Here is a 19,994-nt window from a genome sequence, read left to right as displayed (position 1 = left end):
TTTCCCCCCCCCCCCCCCCCAAATGTACGATCATGATAGAAGACAGGAAAAATACGAACAAATACAAGAACACCTTTGCTCTGCGCAAATTCACAGAGAGCAAGCGCCCCCCCCCCCCCCCCCCCCCCAACCTCCTCCACAACTCCCTGTTTGCCTCATTCCTACCTTTCATTGTCCTGTCTCCCGCTCTTTCCCCTCCTCCTTCCTCCTTTCTCCTTCCCTTATTGTCTCCCATCCTGACATTGCTCTAGAGCGGTAAGTTTGATTTCCGTGACTTCCTGGCCGGCCTTCGCTTGTCCAACGAGTCAACAGTCGACAGCAGAGCTCCTCCCTCCTCCTCCTCCTCCGCTGCTGCTGCCGCCGCCGCCGCCGCCGACTTGTCGGGCAGCAAGCTGCTATCCTCCTCTCTGGAAAGAAAGACTCCAACACAGACGCCGACCAAGAGCAGGAGGTCCGAGATCGACCCGCTCGCCATGGCGGATCGTTTCCTGCCCAAGGAGTTTCCGACCTCGAGCCCTTCCTCACGCGCCTCCCCCTCCTCCTTTCAGGCTGCGCGCGCAGCTCAGCTGCAGACGACAGGGAAAGACAGGGAGAGGGGGCACCAAGTGCTGGAGAGCACGATCGAGTCGAGCGGAGAGGAGGACAAGGAGGAGACGATGAACGAGCGGACGGGGGATGACGGATGGATTGAAGCTTCTTTCCTCTCCCAGAGCGAGGCGCAAGGAGACGAGGAAGAGGAGGTCAAAGCTTGCCTGCAGTTCCTCAAGACGCTGGAGGGGAAGGCAGGGCAGCAACACTCCTTCTCTCTCTCTGGACAACAACTCGACGCGTGCATGCGTGGGTTGACTGCTGGCCTGCGAGCGATGGAGAGAGAGAGGAAGAAGACCCTTGTCCTGACTCGTTACGAGCAGGCAGTGTTTGACACCGTGGACAAGTTCACTCGCTCGAAGAACCCAGGAGGAGGAGGAGGAGGAGGAGAGGAGAAGGAGGAGGAGGGCAAGAAGGCTGACATGGAGCTGGTGATCGAGGTAGGAGGGGTGGAGTACGCCCTTCTACGGAAGAGGAACGCTGTGCGGGCCCTGGCGAAGCCTCACGATCTGCTGGAGGATCAGAGGCTGAGTGTGCTGCGGGACTCCTTCTTCTCGAGAGGGTATGGGAGGAGGGAGCAGCAGCAGGCAGACCTGAGGAAGAGGCTCTCGAGGCTCTCGAACGTCCTGCATCAGAACCTCTCTCAGCTGAGCGGGAGGGTCGCCGCTGCTGAGGGAGCGAGCAGGAGGCGGGAGGCGAAGAGCGTTGGAGGGCGGAGCCCGGCTCCTTCACAGCAGGGGTCGTACAGGAGCTCTGTGGAGAGAGGAGCGAAGAGTTTCGAAGAGAGGATCGTGATGGTACAGCGATGCTCGACACACCTCAGCTCCTCCTTCCCCTCCTTCTCTGACCGAATCCTCTCCCATCTCCTTTTTCCTCCTCCAGCAAAGGAACTGAGAGTGCTTCAAGGTCGAGGAGCTTTTGGAGATGAGAAGGGATAGCATCAGGCACATTGGCAACGCCCGAGACTACTACCGCGTCCTCGCCGAGCTGCTGGCACCCGAAGCGCTCCTGGTGGAATGGCAGGTGAGAGAAGGAGCTGGTGGTGAAGGAGGAGGTGGTGATGATGGTGTTGGTGATGGAGCACAACGAGGGGAGAGGGGAGGGGGAGGGAGAATGAGGGAGAGCAGTACATGGGCGAGGAGTGAGGGTGAGGCAGGTAGCGGATGCTCTTGGGGTTGCTACTTTCAGGGATGAGAAAGGAACTTTCTACGCCCCGCAAGGATCATGGTGTGTGCTACCTCCATAGATCCCGATCTATGAAAACCCTCCTCTTCCCACTTCCCTCCCTCCTCCCTCCTCCCTCCTCCCTCCTCCCTCCTCCCTCCTCCCTCCTCCCTCCTCCCTCCTCCCTCCTCCCTCCCCGCTCTCCCCTCTCCTCAGTCTTCGCGCAGTGTGTGGGTGCGGCTGTCGGTGTGGGGCTTTCGGTTCGCTCGCATCAGCGTCAACGTCGCAGGACGTGCGATCCCTGCTGCGGGGGGAGTGAAGTACGACGAAGAGAAGGTGAGTAGGGGAGGAGGACAGAGATGGTGCGTCGCTGACTGCAGCACAGGATGCCTCCTATGTCCTGTTCCGCCACGAGCTGCCTGCAAGCAGCAAGTCTCAAGACTCTCCTTCCAACATCAGGGAAGAGGTTTGGACGAGAAGGCTGCGGCATGAGGAACTCAGCTTGTCTGTCACGGTGCTCTTCCCTCCTCCTCGCCATGGCTCTTGCCCTCGTCGCGTTCCCTTCCTCCTTGACCTGTTACCTGACTCCTCCTCCTTCCCCTCCTACCTGTCTCCTCCTTCCTTCCGGTTTCTCCCCACTGATCGTTCTCTCTCAGGCATCCGTAGAGCTTGACGGCTCACAAGCTCGGGTGGCGCTGGAGGGATCCATGCGCGTCAAGATGGTACTGTCTTCTTCTTCTACCTTCTGGCTTCTCTCTCTCTCCTCCTCCTCCTTTCCTCCTCCCCTCCTCTTCCCTCCTCTGTCCTTCCTTTGGCTCCTCCTGCTCCAATGTTCCTTCTCATTCTCCTTCATTCTCCCTTCAGCTCCTCCTCTGATTCCCAGTCCGCAGGCGGCTTTCCCTGATTCTGCTCCTTTCTTGGCGTACGCGGACAGGCTGAGGGAGGACCTCAGGACGCACGCCCAGCATCTTCCTCCCTCCCTGGTCCCCGTCGCTCTCCACACCCAACGATCGTACGCCCGAGCAGCCATCTTAGACGAGCCATGTTAGCAAGTCACATGTTTCAATCACTGTACATATCGCGCTTCTGAAATCGCCTCCAACATGTTTGAAATAAGATTCTAATGAGCAAACCTCTTGTCGCCTCCATCTCCCTTCCATCTACAACCCGATCGAGCTCTTGGCGGGCTCAGAATTCACCAGGAAATTTTTGAAGTCCATGAAATCAAATCTCTTCTCTCCTCCCCAACTGTACATGAGTCTCTCCCTGCAGTCTGCGGTCTGCCTTCCCAGCTTCATCAGGGCCTCACAGAGCTCTCCTGTGCTGATGGTGCCGATGTGACCATGATCGACAGAGTCGAACACAGTCTTCAAGATCAGGAACTGTTCCAGCTCAAAGAAGTCGATCATGTTGTTTCCATCAGCGTCCATCTGTGAGAAGCAAGTCAGCATCGGCCCACGGCAGCATCGCTCTCATGGTACCGCCAGGATGATCTGAGCGCAATCGGAGTAGGAGAGACCGCATGCAGGGTTGGACAGGCACTCGTCCTGGGGCAAGACCTTGGAGAGCTGTACGCTGAACATGTAGAGTTCGTACCCAGTGACACACCCGCTGTGGTCTGAATCGACGTAGTCGAAGATCTCATGGAGCTCCTGCTCTTCCTTGCTGATCTGACCTGCTTGGAGAAGGCGGTTGTAGTCTACCTTGCTCTGCTGGCACACCAAGTACTGAGCTTCTTGCTTGGGGGGCTGCAGCGGTCTATCGACATAGAAATAATCTATGTTGGATGGAGCGGTGGCCACTCGAGCCTTGAGCATGGGTTGAGGGTTAAATCGAAGAGCATGCAGGCCTCTCTTGAGGTGAGAAGTCATCAGGTTGAAGTCTTCAGCTCCTGCAACGGTCAATCAGCCATACGCAAGTAGACGTGTTCGCATACCTCGCAGCGGCCGGAAGGAGCGCACTTGATCTACTGGCACCCACACCTCATCTAGCGAGCTGGGGCGACTGACACTGGAGAGTCGTACCAGGAACAAGAGAGCGACGAGAGCGATGCAGGAGAGGAGGAGGAGGCGCGAGGGGAGCAGCTGCTGATTCGCCATCCCTTATCGCCCTGCCAATGGCGAAGAGGCAACTATAAACTTTGAAGGCTACTTCCATACAAACTTGATTGAAACTTTCGTCTGTGAAGTTGCAAACTTCCGCCCGGGGGCCGGGCGGCGCCCGGCCCGGTTTAACGGTTGAGTTCGCCGGGAGTCCCACTCGAGTACCGTACGGGCCGTCACCAGCCAGTCCGGCGGTCCGATCGGGCTCAAGGCTGAGCCCCGGCCGCGCGGCCGCGCTGCCACGGTCTTATCAGCATAGTAGGCCCGAGTTGCCAGTTTACTAGGGACTGGGGACGCTAAACCGCTACTGACCGGGATATACTGGCAGTGGCTTGGAAGCAACTAACTTCTAACTCAACCAGCAAAGAGACTAGTGACTGCTGATCATCCCGCAGCGCAGTCTGACTGTTCGTTCCCCACCTATCACTTGGCACCGTCTGCATCATCCTCGGGCTCTTCCTCCTCCAACCTCATGATGTGCTCCCATTCATCCTTGCTGACCGCCTGAACGCTCAGCCGAGCCTTGTTGAACAGATCCATCCTGGCCAGCTCTCCCTTGCTGTAGGAACCACGTCAGCGAGGTTCTCAGCTGCTCTTCCACCTGACCTGTAAGTCTTGAGCTCCGCCAGGGTTACCATCCTCTTGAAGTCTCGCACGTACTGCAGGTCAACCCCGTACCACCTGGGCTTCGCAGGATCACTCTTAGGATCGTAGTACTTGTGCTTCGGGTCCAGCGCAGTCGGGTCAACCCGAGCCGTGGAGGCAACCTTGGCCAGCCCGACTATGCCGGGGACCTTGCAGCTGCTGTGGTAGTAGAAGCACATGTCCCCGACCTTCATCTTCTGCATGTTGTTTCTGGCGACGTAGTTCCTGACTCCCTGCTAGCATGTCAGGTACCAAGACTCGATCTGATGGCCCTTACATCCCAGAAGCCGATGCCGTCAGGCTGTCTCTTCAACTCCTCGATGGAATATTCGTCCGGCTCACTCTTCACCAGCCAGAACCCCGAGGTCGTGTTGGCCTCGCACACCTCTGCCTTGCTCGCTTCCGTCTTCGCCACTTTTCTTTTGGTCGTCGTTTCATGGTCTTCCTTCTCCTCCTTGACTGCCTTTCCCCTCTTCTTCGAGACAGGCTCCTTCTTCGGGACAGGCTCCTTCTTCGAGACAGGCTCCTTCTTCGAGACAGGCTCCTTCTTCGAGACAGGCTCCTTCTTCGGGACAGCCTCCTGCTCTTTCGGAGCCTCGGCCTGCCTCCTGCTCCTGGTACTCATTGCTAGCCTCGTCAGAGGTCTGTTCAGCCTTGTCCTGCTCAACTCTGTCCTGAAACCTTCGAAGGAGCTGCAGCCTACAGCGAACGCGCTGTGAGAGTACCTTGCTGTTGTGGCGATGATGAGCGAGGTCAGCAGCGCGCTCATCTGACGCGCCAGTACATGGCGGCGCTTGCAGGACTAGGGGAAGAGGGGAGGAGCGAAGCGAACGAGTGGCCCCTCATCCCCTCTAGGCCCCTCGGACTGCCCTCGGACTCTGGCCGGGGCCGGCCCCACTGGGCCAGGGCCGGCCCCGGCAGCAGCCCCGCCGCCACTGCTAGGTGCTGCCAGGCCTCCTGCAAGCCTGTGACGCTGTATGCGACGGTCTCACTGGGTGATCCAACTCAGTCAGGATGTTCAAGCAATCAGTAAGAGTCAGGCTAGAGGCTCCGTGTAGTACTGTTACTAGCTAGTTACAGGTACGGGTTAATCTCAGAGTTGTGACCCAGAATTCAACAGAGCTGCTCATCCTTCTGTGATGGGCAACCAGCATCGCCGCCCTCCCCTCCTCGCCCACTCCCTCATGTCAACCGCCTGCACAGGCCCGGCTGTCAGGCTAAGAGCGGCAGTAAGAGGGGCTTCACCTTGAGCAAGTTGTCGTACGCTGACTGCCGTTGGCTCATCTCGAATCCTCCCGTGCGGCAAGAGACCATGAACCTGAGGTCCCCAGCTAGAGGATGGAGGAGCGGGAGCCGCTCTCTCGTCATAACCAGCTTGCCGTTCTTTGTCCACCTGCCCCCTTCAGCTCAGGCCCAACTCCCTCGTCGCCTCTCCCTCTCCCTCCCTCCCCTCACCCGATCTTGTTCGTCAGGAGATCAAGGAAGACGCCCACCCGGTCGCCGTCGTCGAAGCTGAGCCCCTCTTTCCCCTGTGCCGTGGAGTGCTTGAGGAAGATCCCGTTGCCCCTGCGGGGAGTGAGGAGGAGGAGGAGGCGAGCGCGACTGCAGGCTCCAGCACCTTACAGCCCCGTCGTACTCCAGCCGGAGGGAGTTTGCTGGGAACCAGGTGGAGAGGTCCTCAGTCTCGCCCGACACGATCCCCACCGACATGCCATAAACCGACCCAAGGACGAGGACCTGGAGAAGCGATCATGGCACTGAAGGCGCAGGAGAGAGGAGCGAAAGAGAAAGGGGCTGTTACCTCCATGTAGTGGAGGAAGGAGGAGGAGCGGCCAACGCTGCTCAGCTCGATGGCCATGGGGAGGGAGGACCGAAGGCTCTGCCCGCCCAGCTGCTGGGAGATGTTGCAGATGGCCTTGTAGCCTGTCTTGGAGACCCTGATCCTCGGGCCCTTCCGCTGCAAGGCGACAGCTCGGAGTCAGCTGGGGAGGGCTGCAAGAATTTCTCACCTCCCTGTCAAACTCGCACGAGTTGACACAGACTAACACCGGGAAGATGAAGTACTTGGGTGCGATGGAGGAGGGGGAGGACGACGAGGACTCTCCCTCCTCCAACTTGGTCGGCATGTCGAGGGGAGGGAAGCCCCGCACCTGCGCGGGATCCAGGAACAACACCTGCTCCTCTGGTTGCGGGGGATGCGCGAACCAGCGCAACAGCGCAAGCTTGTTCCTCGTGTACAGGAGCTTCTTGCTGAGACCTGCAGGCAGCGTCTGCTCGCTCCAGAGCGCCATCCTGTCGTAGTGCAGGAGCATCTTCTTGAACTCTCCGACGACAATCCACCCGTCCTTGCTCGAGCTCCTCAGCCGCTGTACGGCCTCGTCCGTCCTCAGCCAGCTCAGGCATTTGTGCTGGAAGTCTTGCCTGCTCGTCTCCCCTCGGGACATGGCGGAGGACTCGTGGACGATGAAGGACGCGATCTTGACGCAGGTTCTCTCCATCCCCTCCGGCGAGGCAGACGATCTCAAGTCCATCGCTTCCAGTTGTTCCTTCAGGTCATCGACCGCCTTGCAGCCATGTCAGAAAATTCAAGCAATCTCCCTCCACAACTCAATCCCCCGCTCCTTCTCCACCAGCCGCACATCCTCTCTCTGTTCTCCTTCCTCTCTCCACCCTCTCTCCTATTCTCCTCATCGCCCCTCTCCTCTTCCACCTGCTCGATGAGAGTTTTTTCCTCCAGGGAGACTATTCGAACGGAGAGGTCTCCTTCACGAATGTCCACCGCATAGACCCCAAGGAAGGGAACGTCGCTCATGCTCTTCTGCCCCTGAAGCGAAATGGCGACCCTCCAGCTGCGCACAAGGCGGATATGGGCAAGGACGTACTTCTCATCCTCTCCCTCCTCTTCCAGTCGCCGAGTTGATCGCATCCTGACTGAGAAGCTTGAAAGCAGGTCGTCGAGCGTGAAGGTTGCATGTGAAATCGCGCAGCAGACAACCTCATCCTCCCTCTTCGCCCCTGATCGCATCGCGCGCAGCAATCTTCGCAGGTCCTCGGCTGTGGTACATTCTTCGTCCTCCAGGGGGACATCCCTGGGCATAGAGGTGAGAGAGGGAGCGACAAATCAAGAGGGAGGGAGAGGGAGAAAGAGAGGAGGACAGAAAGCAGAAACCAACAAAGAAGAGGTGTGAGCATAGAAACCTGTTGTTGAAGACGCTGTCAGAAACCTCATCCTCATCCTCATCCTCATCTTCATCCTCGGTCCTCCTCATCATGTGATTAGTTTGCCCTGCTCCTAGGGCCGCTGAGAGGGTCTGAGGTAGACCAGCCTGCCCTTGCCTCTCCCCATCAGCCGTCCAGCTCATTTGCGGCTGGCCAGCATGCACTCTTGAATCGATCGCTGCCTCCTTCTCCTCTTCTTCCTTGCCCTCCCCATCACGGGATGAAGCTTCTTGCATGCTCGCTGACTCCGCATGACCATCCGCCGCCGCGGCATGGCCCCGCTCCAGCTCGATCACACGGACAGTCTGACGACTGACATCCTCCTCGTTGGAGGAGACGGTCACGCTGACCCTGGTCCCTCGCGCTCCTCGGAGCATCTCTTGGACCTCCTCAACATTGCAGAGGGCAAGGACGTCATCGTCGATGAGGAGCAAACGGTCTCCGACCTGAATGCGCTGGCAAAGAGCAGCGGGCGAGCCCGCTAGAAGCTCAGTCACGATGAATCCCTCCTCCTCCCGCCTCACCCTGATCCCAACGTCCTCCTTCTCCCCCTCCTCCCCTCCAGCCCTCAACATCCCCATGCTCCTTCTTGTCGAGCTCACGAGCAGGTCGTCGGATTTCCCCCACAGCTCCAACGTGTCATACCCCATGGCCCTCGGGAAGTACCTTACCTCCTCTCCCTCTTCTCCCATTACGACTACCTTGCACTCCTGCCCGGAATGGCCCAGGGTGATAAGGTGAGCTCTCTCCTCGCTCAGCTCCTCGCTGGGAACGTCCTCCAACGAGCAGACTCGCTGCCCAGGCAACAGCCCCTCTCCCGTCCTCTCCCCATTCACCACTCCATCAGCTGGGGATCCTGGCATAACCTCCCTCACGAACAGAGCACCACTGTCCTTGTCCTTGCGGAGCAGGAGGCCGATCCCACTCCTCCCTAACCGGCTCCTGTCGACCTGGGAGGAGCGGTAAGGGGGGAAGGAGGCGACCGGCACTGTGCCGCTCTTCTTGATAACTCGCTGAACCAGTTGGGCATCGAGGTATGGCTCCTTTTTCGGGTTGATCTCTTCCAAGACTTTCCTTGCCAGCTTCTCACTCAGGCCATTCTCCATCGCAAGCGCAATGGCAGACTGGATTGGAATCTGACCAGCTGCCGGCTGTTGGACGTCCTGCGGTCTGTCGTCCTCCACGACCGTCACTGATGTGCAGAGGCTACTGCATCTCCCCTGTCGCAAGGGAGAGTTGACATCATGTACCTTCAACGCACATGAGGAACAAGAAAACAACCACCGAAGGGAGAGGGAGAGCTTTACGGGGTCAAGAAATAGTGAAAGCTGAATAGGAACAGCGCGCAAGGATCAACAAGGCAGGCAGAAAGAAGCAGCATAAGATGAATTAGCACCTGGTTTGCAAGTTCTCGCCCTGCTTCGAGAGGAGAGCGAACGTCCGCATACACCCCCTCAGCCAACCGGACGGTCACGACGCACGGAGCAAAGTCGCAGCTCACAACCGTGACCTGGATACAAGGACATGAACCCGATGGAAAAAATGATTGAGATGGCAGCAGACCTTTGATTGGCGGCACCTGAGCGCCTTCGAGACATCTCTCCTTACCTGCTGCATCACTCGCTCGGCAGAAGCTTGCTCTACGTGCTCCTGATCTTGCATCTGCAATCGGACAGTGCACTCCCTCCAATCCTTCTCTCCAGCATGGCGTTGGAGGTACTCTCGTTCAAGTCGCTCTGTCTCCTCCAACAGCTCCTTCATCTCTCTCTTCCTGTTGTCTGCGCCTTGGTCTCGTGAACCGCCCTTGTCGCCCGCTTGCTGGAGCTCCCCAAGCAGCTCCGTCGACGTCACGTCTCCCGGATCTGAAAGACACGTAAGGTACTATCGCACCTCTGCATGACATACTCGGGGAATAAGTAAGGAAGTCTCTCAGAAGGTGTTCGATATCACATCGGGCAAGATACTCCAACACCTCCCGTTTGTCCTCCAACCCTCCTGCCTCCAACAAACATTTCTTATACTCCTTCAGCCGCGACTCGAGTTGGAGTAGGACGGCCTCTCTCTCGCTCAAGGCCTCTGGCAGACGTCCATCGTCCTTTGCCGCGTCAAGATACTTTTCCCTCTCAACGAGTCTGTCCAGCTCCTGCCTGCACTGGTGCAAGGCCATGTTGCATGCGTTGGACGTTTCGTTCGCCACCGCGATTCTCCTCATCAAACTCGCATACCTGTCCTTGGGTGTGTTCTGAAGACTGGCAGCCTCGCGATCAGCATCACGAGCTTCTTCGGCCTGGATGAAGTCTTGAACGACCGACTCGGCTTTCACCAGGACGTCATGAAACATCTTTGCCAGGCCTTCCGTAGACCGGAGAGGCGTGGACTTGCGGTAAGAAGAGGCAACGAGGAGGTATCGCTGAATCAACGAGAGCCTCTTGTCATGGTCGCGTTCCTGCATCATCATCTCCAGGAGTATCATGAAGGCATCGAAGTCATTCTTGGTAGAGGCCCCATCGCTCCTCTCGCCCAGTCCTGGATTCCCTCCTTCTCCTCTCCATCTCGTGAGAAGCTGCTGCTCCCTCCAGCGGATCAGCGGTCCCTCTGCCATTCGCCTCGGGGAGCCTCTCCTCTCGTCTCTAGTTCCCTTCACTGTCCCTCTCCTCCTTCCCTCGCTTCACTTGCTCCTCTTGTCCCTTCATTTTCCCGTCTTCGCTCCGACTGAAGTAGTGATATAGCTGGCCGGGCCCAGGTGCACTCCGACGTCCGACCCCCGGGCCCGCCGGACTCCCCGGATCCGACCGTCCCGATCGGACCGCCCGCCCGGCCGTCCGTGCACTCAGTGGCGATGATCATGGGGAAGCCGAAACTGCCTTTCGGCATCCGATCACGATGCCCTCGGATCTTCCTTTGTGCTCAGTGCTGCTCAGTGCAGTTTCCAGTGCTCCGAGCCTGCAAAACATGCGTCGGTCACCGAGTATTCAAGTCTTTACTCAAAGTTAAGTTAAAAATTCAAGTAGTATGGGCCCGGCGGAGCCCAGCCTAGCGGCCCGGAGCAGCCCCCCGGGCGGCTCCTCCGCCGGAGCCGCGACGGGGCCTTGTGTGCATCACTCCTCTTTACTCAAAGTCACTAGGCCTCCCCTTGTCACGGGCCACTGAAGAAAATTCGTTCGGTGACTGACCCCCATCGCATACTTGAAAGTGTACTGAACTATGAATTATTACCATTATGAGTCAATCCGGTACAGATGAGGTAGTACTTCACAGGTTTTAGTGGTAGTATTGATAGTAAAAAAAAGAAGCATATAGTACCTGAAATTATATATATATAAGGCTGTAACTTCGTGATGAGGGGCGGTCTTGAGTACCGAAAGTGACTTTCGGAGGGGGTGGGGTGGGTGATAGGAAAGTGACTCCTCGGTATCGAGCCGGGAAGTCCGAATGGTTTCAAACATGGCGAAGGAACAGAGCAACTTAGGGGAAGCAGCGGCGGCTGCATTGACTTGGCAGTGAGATAGCATTCCAGTCAGAAGAAGGAGCTTCACATGATGTGGTAGGAAGAGCTGTTGAGATAAAAAACTTGGAGCCATGGTTGATTGGGCAATGCTAGTCAACATTGAAAGGCTTCTGCGATGATTTGTCATGATTTAGAGACTGATTCAGGCAGATGTAATGACTGTGACTGAGGAAGAGTTGATCGAGGCTTCAAATGGCCCTCATTCTGTAAGGTAGAAACCTGTCGAGATAACCATCGACATCACAGCAAAGCCAATCTTTATTACGTCTCACTGGTAAGTACATGATTGCAGGGGGGGGGTCGCCCGTGGGAAGAAGCTCTTGAGACCCCTGCAAGGATCATGCCCGGCCGCTTCCCTCCCAGCAGGCTCCGAGCTTCCCGCCATCACCTAGTGCTGAGCTTGCTCGCCTGCTCTCTTGCGGTGCTCTGCATCCTCGGCTGGCAACAAACGGTGAGACACGCTCGCCTCGGATGTGCGTGCTGACATCTCACACAGCATGTGAGCGGGCGAGTATCGCTCTTACGTCTCAATGCACCGGTAACAACCATAGTAGAGCACGCGGGAGAGCTGACGTGCGATGGTTGGTGAACAGTCGGATATAGCGGGGCTTGAGGCGGACGTTGCATATGCAAACAAGCTTCTCACGGAGATTGCTCCTAAGCCGTCGAGGCAAAGGGTAAGACCGTGCATAGCAATTTGGGGGGGGGATGATGCTGTGCATGCAGAGCGCTGCTCCTCCACACCTGAGCGCTGCTCCTCCCAAGAGTGGAGCGAGCAGCAGGCTTCGGAGCGAGGACCACACGCTGAGAGTGATCCAAGGAAGGATCAACAGCGAAAAATCTCAGGAGGAGTCGGATGTCGGGAAGATGAAGAAGGCAGAGCTCGTTGTGTCGGTAAGAAGAAGAGCAGGAGGGAGTGTAGTCGTTCGTAAGCGGATGGGAGGCGCAGACTCTCAAGGCCAAGGTCGAGGACGAGCGATCCCAGCGGCAGGCCGATATGGACGGTAGAGGCGGGAAGGGAGGAAATGAGAGGGGCGAGAGCCTTACGGGGGACTTGCAGAGCTGAGAGCAGAGATTCGCAGAGCGCAGATGCTCGTTAAGCAGACCCATGAGGTAAGAGGTGTGGATCGACGTCATACAGTACATGCAACAAATCATGGGAGCTGACTGGCTAAGGGGAGCAGGGGACTGGCGTGAAAAGCAAGGCTGGCGCGAGTCGCGTAGATCGAGAGATGGAAAAGGTATCTTTCAAGGAAAAGATGGATTCAAAGCACATGAAGTTACCAGTGAAATCGACGAAGAAGGTAAGAAGGAAGTTGGCGGAAGAATCAGGCTGATTTGAACTACATGGTAGAGTCACAGGAGCACGTTATGGGGTGGGTATTATGACGATGATGACTACCAATCGCAACGATACAGAAGGAGAAAATATGGGAGTTACGACTATGATGGTGACAAATCAGGTAGGAACGATCCGAATGATATAGCGAGGCGACGACCCAACTTCGACAATCCTCCCCCATCTTGTACCACCAAGCCTGATCCAGACGAGTGTGACCGCTGGAAGAAACAAAAGCAAAGGGAAATAGCCGACTACGAGAGAGACCTTCGCAAGTCAAGCGACTACAGCTATGAGCGAGAAGCTCGTGACAGGAGATATGGATACGAGCCCAACATTTACAACACTGTCCCGCAGCGTTATCCTCATAAGGATGGAGCTGACCTTGGAGACAACTGGATCTCAGGCTTCGATCCGCAGTACAGAGACGGCACTGGTGACAGATACAGATCTCCCCGGTCCCGGTGCGTTGCCTTGTTACCAGCCGGTCGAGACTGAGACATGGGCATAGGAATTCGAGGCACGGGTCTCCGTTGTCGGAGGCAGGAGCGTTCTTTGGACACGTTGACCGAGATAGAACCAGCCCGCTCTACAGCAGGGACGCCCGACTGTCTGCGGCGGATAAGAGGAGGTACTAGAGGCTAAGAGACAGGACGGTTTCGTGTCGAACTGACGACTTTTCGCTGCTCTTCAGGCTGCAGGACCAGCGGATGCTTCAGTTTGCTCACTCGGAGTACGGCTCCGATGTCAAGTCTCCACTAGATCCTGAGCTGCGCAAGATGGTGTGGGGAGACGCAGCGGATTTCATGCAGGACTCGTTCGGGTACCCCTCGGATACCTTCCCGTCTACCAGGCAGATGAAGAAACAGCTCATGAACACGGCGACGAAAGAAGTACTGGAAGCTCGCTACGACCGGAAGAAAGGGTTCCCCAGGGTAACGCCACTTGTCGAGCGATGCAAGCGGACGTGCAGCCGATGTCCGTTCAAGGAGGTAGAGGGCGAGGGCATGAGCGTCGGAGGGCTGAGACGTGGACATGGCAGGTCCTCGAGCACAGGGAAACATCGTGCAAGGAGCCAGACTGCACGCCAGGCAAATGCTCGAAGAACGACGACCCTCTGACGAAGCAGGTGGGCCGAGCTGGGAGGAAGGGGATGGGAGTAGAACTGACATGGAGGCTCAGATTGCCAAGGGGTCTCTCAACGGCAAGGCTGACCCGTTCGGCTTCCAAAGCGAGCTTGAAGACGAAGAGTTGCCTGAGCAGGTCCGATCTATAGCTTATAGTAGGCTCCTGCAGCGTGACACTTGGATGGCAGTTGGTGGCTATGCATCGTAACCCATTGGACCCCTTCAGTCGCTACGGCGAGCCCATCACTGACGCCATTGTTCGGGTCAGTACAATGCGACAAAGATGCAGTGGGAGCAGGCTGTGACGGACTGTTCATGATGCAGGGCTGGGACATGCACAATGGAATTGACTTCCAGAAGGCTGAAGATTCCTAGTCGGCGCCGTTGGCTACTGAAGTCAGTTGAGGTTTGTGTTTACGGTTCTCGTAATAGACTCAGAGGTTCGGAACTCGGAAGTGCCTGAGAATCGGATCAGTCACTCCGCCACACTGGCCTCAGCAGGCCGCGGGCGCCCCCGCACCCGGCCGCTGTGCCATGGATGATGGCCCGGTTATGGTCACCGGGTCCCAGAGAGTGAGGCCCCCCAAGGCAAACCCGGGCACAAGATCCGATGTTCACCACTAACAATCACGCACGGTCACGGGGTGACGCCGCGTGAGTCCGCCACTGCGCCTGCGCACTGCGCGTCCGGGCCGGGACCGGGACTCGAATCATTCCGGCGGACGGTGCGGATCGGACTCGGTCATCCGAGGCCGCCCCGAGGCCGGTCGCCGCCGTGCCTGGCCACGCGGCCTGAAATCTCAGGGCCGCTAAATAATAGGGCCTTTAAAATGAGTGGCCTTCAAGGCTTGTCAGTCCTTGCCAGAGGCCCCCGATCAGACGCTCAGCGGCGGTCGGTCACAAATTTTGAGCATCATCGCCCTCATTCACGTCGCTTCCTGTAAAACAAACCCTCGATCGTTGTTTTACAGCCGAAGTTGGATGGGGTCCATACTACCCCTGATTTCTATACCCCTACCCCCAGTTTATCCCCTTACTACCCACATGATTCACGCAATACCACCCCCTTCATCCACCTGACTCCATAATCCATCTGGGAGTCTGGGTATCGAGTGGGTGATGAAGCACGGGGGGTGGGGTGAATGAAGCTCTCGAATAGGTGGGTGGTCAAGTATTCAAAATCAGGGTAGGGGGTACTTCTTTCTAACTAAACCGGTTGAGGTATCCTAGTTGAGCTCAACCACCCCACCCATATTTAAGTCAAATCCGAGGAGCAATGACCCCCTGCTTCACCAATCCCTTTTCTCTTTTATTAGATTTGAACCCGTACCCCCATTTCCCCCCAACAGTACCCCTATGTGTATGGATGTTGGACCCCACCCTACCCCTGATGAGGGACTCCTTATCGGAAATCGACCCCCTCCTTCAGCCCCCGATGGAAGCTTATGGCGCAGTGATCTGCAGATGCAGTATGGCTGGAAGGAGGAGGTGGCACAGGGCTCAGGAGGAGGTAGAGGATCTTGACAACGTAGAGAGCTGCCTCGAGGACCAGAGGCAGGTCACAGGAGTACTGCAGTAGGACGTCGATAGGTCTGAAGCAGGATCGTAACAAGGAGTCCTACTGTAGTCGGGAATGTAGAAGTGCAAGAATGACGAGAAGGAGGGAGCGCAAGACGCAGAAGATGGTGACAACTGACATGTATACTCTTCGATATAGTAAGGTTAGAGTGGGCTGATTTGATAAGCTGAGATGTCACTTTCTGAGGTTCAAAAGCAGACGACGGGTCGAAAATAGGTCTGTACAGCAATGTACAGACATGATACATTGTGTTTTCTAAGAATAGGAGATACATGCTTGATAAATGAGAAAATGTCGTTGGAAAGTGCCATGCTATGCAAACGCTGCATGAATCTGACAAGGAATGAAATATACCTACGTTTATCTTTGTCATTCTTTCCTCTCTATGTGATCAGCGAACCATTCTTTACACTTCTTGTGCAGATCTGAAGTAACAAAGAGGCAGCGCAATCCCTGTCGACATCGTCCCTGTCCCTCAACACCAGTGGGAGCCGAGCCTCCTGAAGGATGAAGACGCGAGACCTGGCTGTTGCTTACGTTCTCGCCGTTCTCTGTTGTAATGCAATTGCGATGGAGCAGAGTCAACCCCGGTACAATGCCAATCGGCTCATCGGGAATCGGAATAGATTTCTCAACTACAAGCTTGCGGTGCACGATGTGCCCAAGGCGTTGTCAGTCATGAGGGGAGGGAGCGTGTATGACCTGGAGGTCATGAAGGGAGCGCGGGACATCACTGGGGACGGTGGAGTGCGAAAGTTGATCGTCAGTGAGGTGAGGGTTGCTGCTGCTCACGTTGCGCCTTCCTCACCTGGTGGATGGCAGGGTGTGCACAACGAGATGCCGGTGAACGGGGACGAGCTGTTCGTGTACTTCAACGGCTCCCTTGCCTGCTTCGACAACGGGACGACCATCGTGCAGGGGAAGAACATCAGCGGTACTGAGCTAGATCTTGATATGATGAAGCTGTGGAGTGAGGCTGTGGTTGTTTGTTGCTACCTTGCTTGTTCGATCGTGTCCTGTGAGTGCACCAGCTCACCTGCATGCTTAGGATTCCAGTTCGATACGAGCATGGCTGGAGAATCCTTGCAGTACCCTCGCTCGTTTGTGCTGGGGTCCGGAAACACCATCAAGGTTGACAGAGTTTCCTCCCCGGCTCCTTGAGAGAGGCTGACGGAGGATGCAGGGCTGGGACATCGCAGCCCGCACAATGAAGAGGAAGGAGAGGGCAAGAGTGCTTGTGAGGAGCGACTACGCGTGAGTGGCGATAGTGCTGTCCCAGTGGAGATGCTGATCCTGTCGCAGCTATGGAGCAAAGGGACGGAAGCTGTACAATGGGAACGAGATCCCTCCCAACTCCACCTTGATGTTCGAGCTTGAGCTGCTGCGGTGGAATGTGAGGCGCCCGATTCCTCCTGCGGCGCTTCCTAACGCCATGGCAGGAGAAGGACCTGAACAACGACGGTGGGATCCTCATCTCCTACAATCAGAAGGATCACGTGGATGCTGCCATGGGCTGGAGGCATCCAGACATCAACGATGATGTTAGTGGCTACGGGAGCGAGGGGAAGTCAAAGTAACCCTGTCGTCCCAGGTTCTCATCATGTACCGTGGCATGTACAATGGGATCGTGTTTGCAGCGAGTGACGGGTTTCAGTGGGTCCGACTTGGCGAGCAGAACCTCGTGGAAGGACTCGAGGAGGTGCTGACGAGGGAAGCGGTGAGACGAGCTGGCGGGGATGGGAGGATGGGACGTCCTGACAGTGTGGGAACGCCAGGTGCAAGGGGGCAGGTACCTTGTGAAGCTAGCGCCTGAGTATGCCTACGGCTCCATGGGCTACCATCCTCTTGTCCCTCCCAACGCTACTGTGCAGTTCGAGATCATCTTGAAGGTCTTGCTTGCTCGCTGGCGACTCGGTCCCTTGCTGACTTGAGCGGAAGAATTGGAACTCTGTGCACGACATGTTCGGAGACGGGAGTCTGGTGGTGACCTGCCTCGGTCAGCCGAGACAGCCCTACTGTCCGTCCTGCAAGGATTGCTGCAAGGTGACGAGGAGGATGGTGAAGATTTCCCGAGCTGATGTCAGAGCAGGTGAACATCTCGTTGGAGGGCATCGACTCTTCTGGTTATGTCTTCTACCCGCTCACCAACCTGACGGACGTCGTGATCGGGAACCGAGACCTGCCGGAGACGATTGAGGTGGGACGAAGAGAGACGGGGGGGAAGAGTGGTGGGAGGGGAGCGAGGATCAGTAACTTTGATGGGATGGGATGGGATGGGATCGTGGAAGGTGAGGGTTCTGACACGTTTGCTTGCAGAACGCTCTCTCCTTTGTGAAAGAGGGGCAGCGAGCGAGGATCTTTGTTGGAAGGGAGCACTCAGTAGATGACATGATGCGGTTCCCCTTCGGCCAGTACCTCCAGCAGGACGTTACCTGGGAAGTCGTCGTCCACTCGGTCGCGCGCTCCTACAAGCTCACTCTGCAGGAGAGGCTCCAGGTCCGGCGTCTCCCCCTCGAAGAGCTGAAGGGATGATGACGATGTCGGCAGGCTGCGAGGATCCGCAAGCAGTGGGGAAATGAGCTCATCAAGAACAACAGGACGCAGGAGGCGCTCATCAAGTATGACCTTTCCTTCGATGTGAGTATAAGGAGAGGAGGGGGAAGAGGAGATTCATGATTCTCACCTTGTTGGATCAGGCTCTTAAGACCGTCAAGGATCACCAGGATGCATCCGACATGCTTGTAATAGTACATCTCAACCGAGCAGCTTGCTACGTAAGTGAAGAGGGGCAGACTTCGGCGGAGAGAAGAGGAGAAAGAAGGCGGGTCGGGAAACAGGGGAAGGGATGGGGAGGAGGAGTTGAGGCCAGGACTTGTACTTACTGCTTGTCCTGCAGAGGCAGCTCGCTAGAGGAGACTTCGACTACAGGAACGTGATCGCCGAGTGCGACGCTGCGCTGAATATCAAAGCTTCATGTGTTAAGGCTCTCTTCCGACGCGGCCAGGTAGTGCTCTTCCTGCCTACCACCTCCTCCTCTCCCTCCTCTCCCCATCCCCCTCAGCCCCGGCCCGTCCTTTCATTTTATCCTCGAACTTCTCGCCTTCACTTCACTTCCTTCGTGCCACGTGACAAGCGGTTGGCAGGCGAACTTGAAGCTGGGGAACCTGGTGGAGGCGAACCACGACGTGAAGAAGTGTCTCGAGCTCGAGCCCAACAACACGGCAGCCAAGAAGCTGCAGGTGAAGCTGCGAGCGCAGCAGCAGCTTGCGGACAAGCAGAGCAGGCAGGTGTTCTCCAAGATGATGGGAGGAAAGGATCGCCGGAACGGGCTGCAGAACCTCTTCAGTGCCATCGGGTCCAGCATCTTCGGCAGGAAGGAGGGAGGGGAGAAGCAGCAGCAGAAGGCAGTGGGCAAGATGGGGAGGAACGAGTACGCCAAGAACGCTGGCATCCTCCTCCTTGAGCTTTCGCTCATTCCCTTCCTTGGGGGAGCATACAGGCTGGGAGGAACCCTGGTGACGGAGAACAAGCTTCTCCAGCCTCCCGCTTCTGCTCCTGCACGTGCCGCTCCTGCTGCTCACCAAGGAAAGAACGGCGTCTTGAAGGCGGCGTCTGCTATGCGAGGAAGTAACGGGGCGACGCCGTCTCCGGCAGTGCAGTCGGCAGCGCAGGGGGAAGAGAAAGCTGCGGTGAACGGGGTCAAGGAGGCGAAGGAGGAGCCGAAGGAGAGCAGGAAGGAGGAGGTGGTAAAAGATCGGAGCGAGCCTGCGAGCGCAAGCAGCGTATCTGCTGCTGCTCCGCGGGAGGCGGGAGGGAGGAACTTCATCTCGGCTCTGGCCATGGCGATGGGCGGGTTCTTGTTCCCTCGCGGGGGGAGGAGGGAGGAGGAGATCGACAGGGTGAACGCGATCGACAACCGGCCGATGCAGCTGAAGGAGTTCGGGGACGGGAAGCAACTGACAATGCGGGAGATCCTGCGGATGACAAAGAACAGAGTGGCGGGGGAGACGTGAATGTGAATATTTGTGAAGTTAAGGAGATGTAAAATTAACGTGAGTGAAAGAATAAGACCGAGTGGGAGAGTGGAGAGAGGAGGGAAGGAGGCAGAGTAGGAGAGAAGGAGAGAGAGAGATAGATAAGGAGAGAGAGAGTGTGTGTGAGTGAGTGAGAGAGAGAGGAGGGTTGGGGCGAGCTGGTTGAGAAGGAGAATCTCGCTGTTGATGATCAGGTTGCTCCGAGAGAGAAGGGTGGGATAGTGAGCGAGGCCGACGGATAGAACGTTCCGTCGAGCTGCAGAATGTACCAGCCGTCCTGCTCAGTTTGGTCAGGAGGAGGGAGAAAGGAGACGAAGGAGATGGGAGGAAACCAAGTGTGATGATAGGAGCAGATGAGAGGAAAGAAATACACAGGCAGGCAGGCAGGCAGGCAGGCAGGCAGGCAGGAAAGAAGGGGAAGGAACCTTCTCGAGCACGAAGAGTCCGCGGTCGTTGAGAAAGATCTGCTGGGCAGCTACTGGCCTGTCCGTGAGGACAGTGAGGGTGAGGGAGTGACGGGGACTCTCTCCTTCCCGCCCCTTGGAGAGCACGAGGACAGGCTCTGCTGACGAGCGTCAGCGGAGGCGGAGGAGAACGTGGAGGAAAGGAGGAGGATGAGGGAGAAGAGGAGGACGGGAGGAGACAGTGGGGGAAGAGTTGCGGCAGAAGGGGGAGGGGGCAGGGGCAGG

The 19,994-nt window shown here is 57.0% G+C and overlaps 5 protein-coding genes across 5 annotated transcripts; 2 read left to right on the top strand and 3 right to left on the bottom strand.

Moving 5' to 3' along the window:
- Positions 1 to 2,912: 2,912 nt before the first annotated feature.
- On the bottom strand, positions 2,913 to 3,864 carry GUITHDRAFT_160694 (hypothetical protein; the record flags this gene model as incomplete). The annotated part of the gene is made up of 3 exons (XM_005841465.1): positions 3,689 to 3,864; positions 3,234 to 3,643; positions 2,913 to 3,182 (listed from the first exon to the last, which is right to left on the bottom strand). Exons 1-3 carry the CDS (start codon positions 3,849 to 3,851, stop codon positions 2,913 to 2,915), a joined length of 843 nt encoding a protein of 280 aa, XP_005841522.1. The 5' UTR covers positions 3,852 to 3,864.
- Positions 3,865 to 4,307: 443 nt separating this feature from the next.
- On the bottom strand, positions 4,308 to 4,911 carry GUITHDRAFT_50334 (hypothetical protein; the record flags this gene model as incomplete). Its single annotated transcript, XM_005841464.1, has 3 exons — positions 4,308 to 4,403; positions 4,424 to 4,732; positions 4,777 to 4,911. Coding segments are annotated over 3 exons (540 nt in total), but the record flags the coding sequence as incomplete, so codon positions are not given.
- Positions 4,912 to 5,711: 800 nt separating this feature from the next.
- Positions 5,712 to 10,320, bottom strand: GUITHDRAFT_100016 (hypothetical protein; the record flags this gene model as incomplete). The annotated part of the gene is made up of 9 exons (XM_005841463.1): positions 5,712 to 5,892; positions 5,955 to 6,065; positions 6,118 to 6,236; positions 6,301 to 6,456; positions 6,509 to 7,063; positions 7,210 to 7,588; positions 7,698 to 8,968; positions 9,327 to 9,580; positions 9,624 to 10,320. 9 exons carry the CDS (start codon positions 10,318 to 10,320, stop codon positions 5,712 to 5,714), a joined length of 3,723 nt encoding a protein of 1,240 aa, XP_005841520.1.
- Positions 10,321 to 11,566: 1,246 nt separating this feature from the next.
- GUITHDRAFT_100015 (hypothetical protein) lies at positions 11,567 to 14,067 on the top strand (the record flags this gene model as incomplete). The annotated part of the gene is made up of 14 exons (XM_005841462.1): positions 11,567 to 11,677; positions 11,723 to 11,764; positions 11,820 to 11,903; positions 11,953 to 12,120; positions 12,176 to 12,230; positions 12,287 to 12,339; positions 12,411 to 12,530; positions 12,581 to 13,029; positions 13,077 to 13,196; positions 13,260 to 13,557; positions 13,608 to 13,694; positions 13,748 to 13,828; positions 13,881 to 13,955; positions 14,017 to 14,067. The coding sequence occupies 14 exons, from the start codon at positions 11,567 to 11,569 to the stop codon at positions 14,065 to 14,067; spliced, it is 1,794 nt and encodes a 597-aa protein (XP_005841519.1).
- Positions 14,068 to 15,841: 1,774 nt separating this feature from the next.
- On the top strand, positions 15,842 to 19,284 carry GUITHDRAFT_100014 (hypothetical protein; the record flags this gene model as incomplete). Its single annotated transcript, XM_005841461.1, has 14 exons — positions 15,842 to 16,042; positions 16,094 to 16,402; positions 16,455 to 16,525; positions 16,574 to 16,664; positions 16,711 to 16,812; positions 16,863 to 16,988; positions 17,047 to 17,160; positions 17,210 to 17,314; positions 17,361 to 17,468; positions 17,588 to 17,767; positions 17,819 to 17,908; positions 17,968 to 18,012; positions 18,168 to 18,275; positions 18,415 to 19,284. The coding sequence occupies 14 exons, from the start codon at positions 15,842 to 15,844 to the stop codon at positions 19,282 to 19,284; spliced, it is 2,520 nt and encodes an 839-aa protein (XP_005841518.1).
- Between the last annotated feature and the right edge of the window lie 710 nt (positions 19,285 to 19,994).

This window comes from Guillardia theta, assembly GCF_000315625.1.
Source record: "Guillardia theta CCMP2712 unplaced genomic scaffold GUITHscaffold_3, whole genome shotgun sequence".
Lineage (NCBI taxonomy): Eukaryota > Cryptophyceae > Pyrenomonadales > Geminigeraceae > Guillardia > Guillardia theta.
The sequence above is the reverse complement of the archived record's forward strand: the minus strand, read 5'-3'. Positions and strand labels throughout refer to the sequence as shown.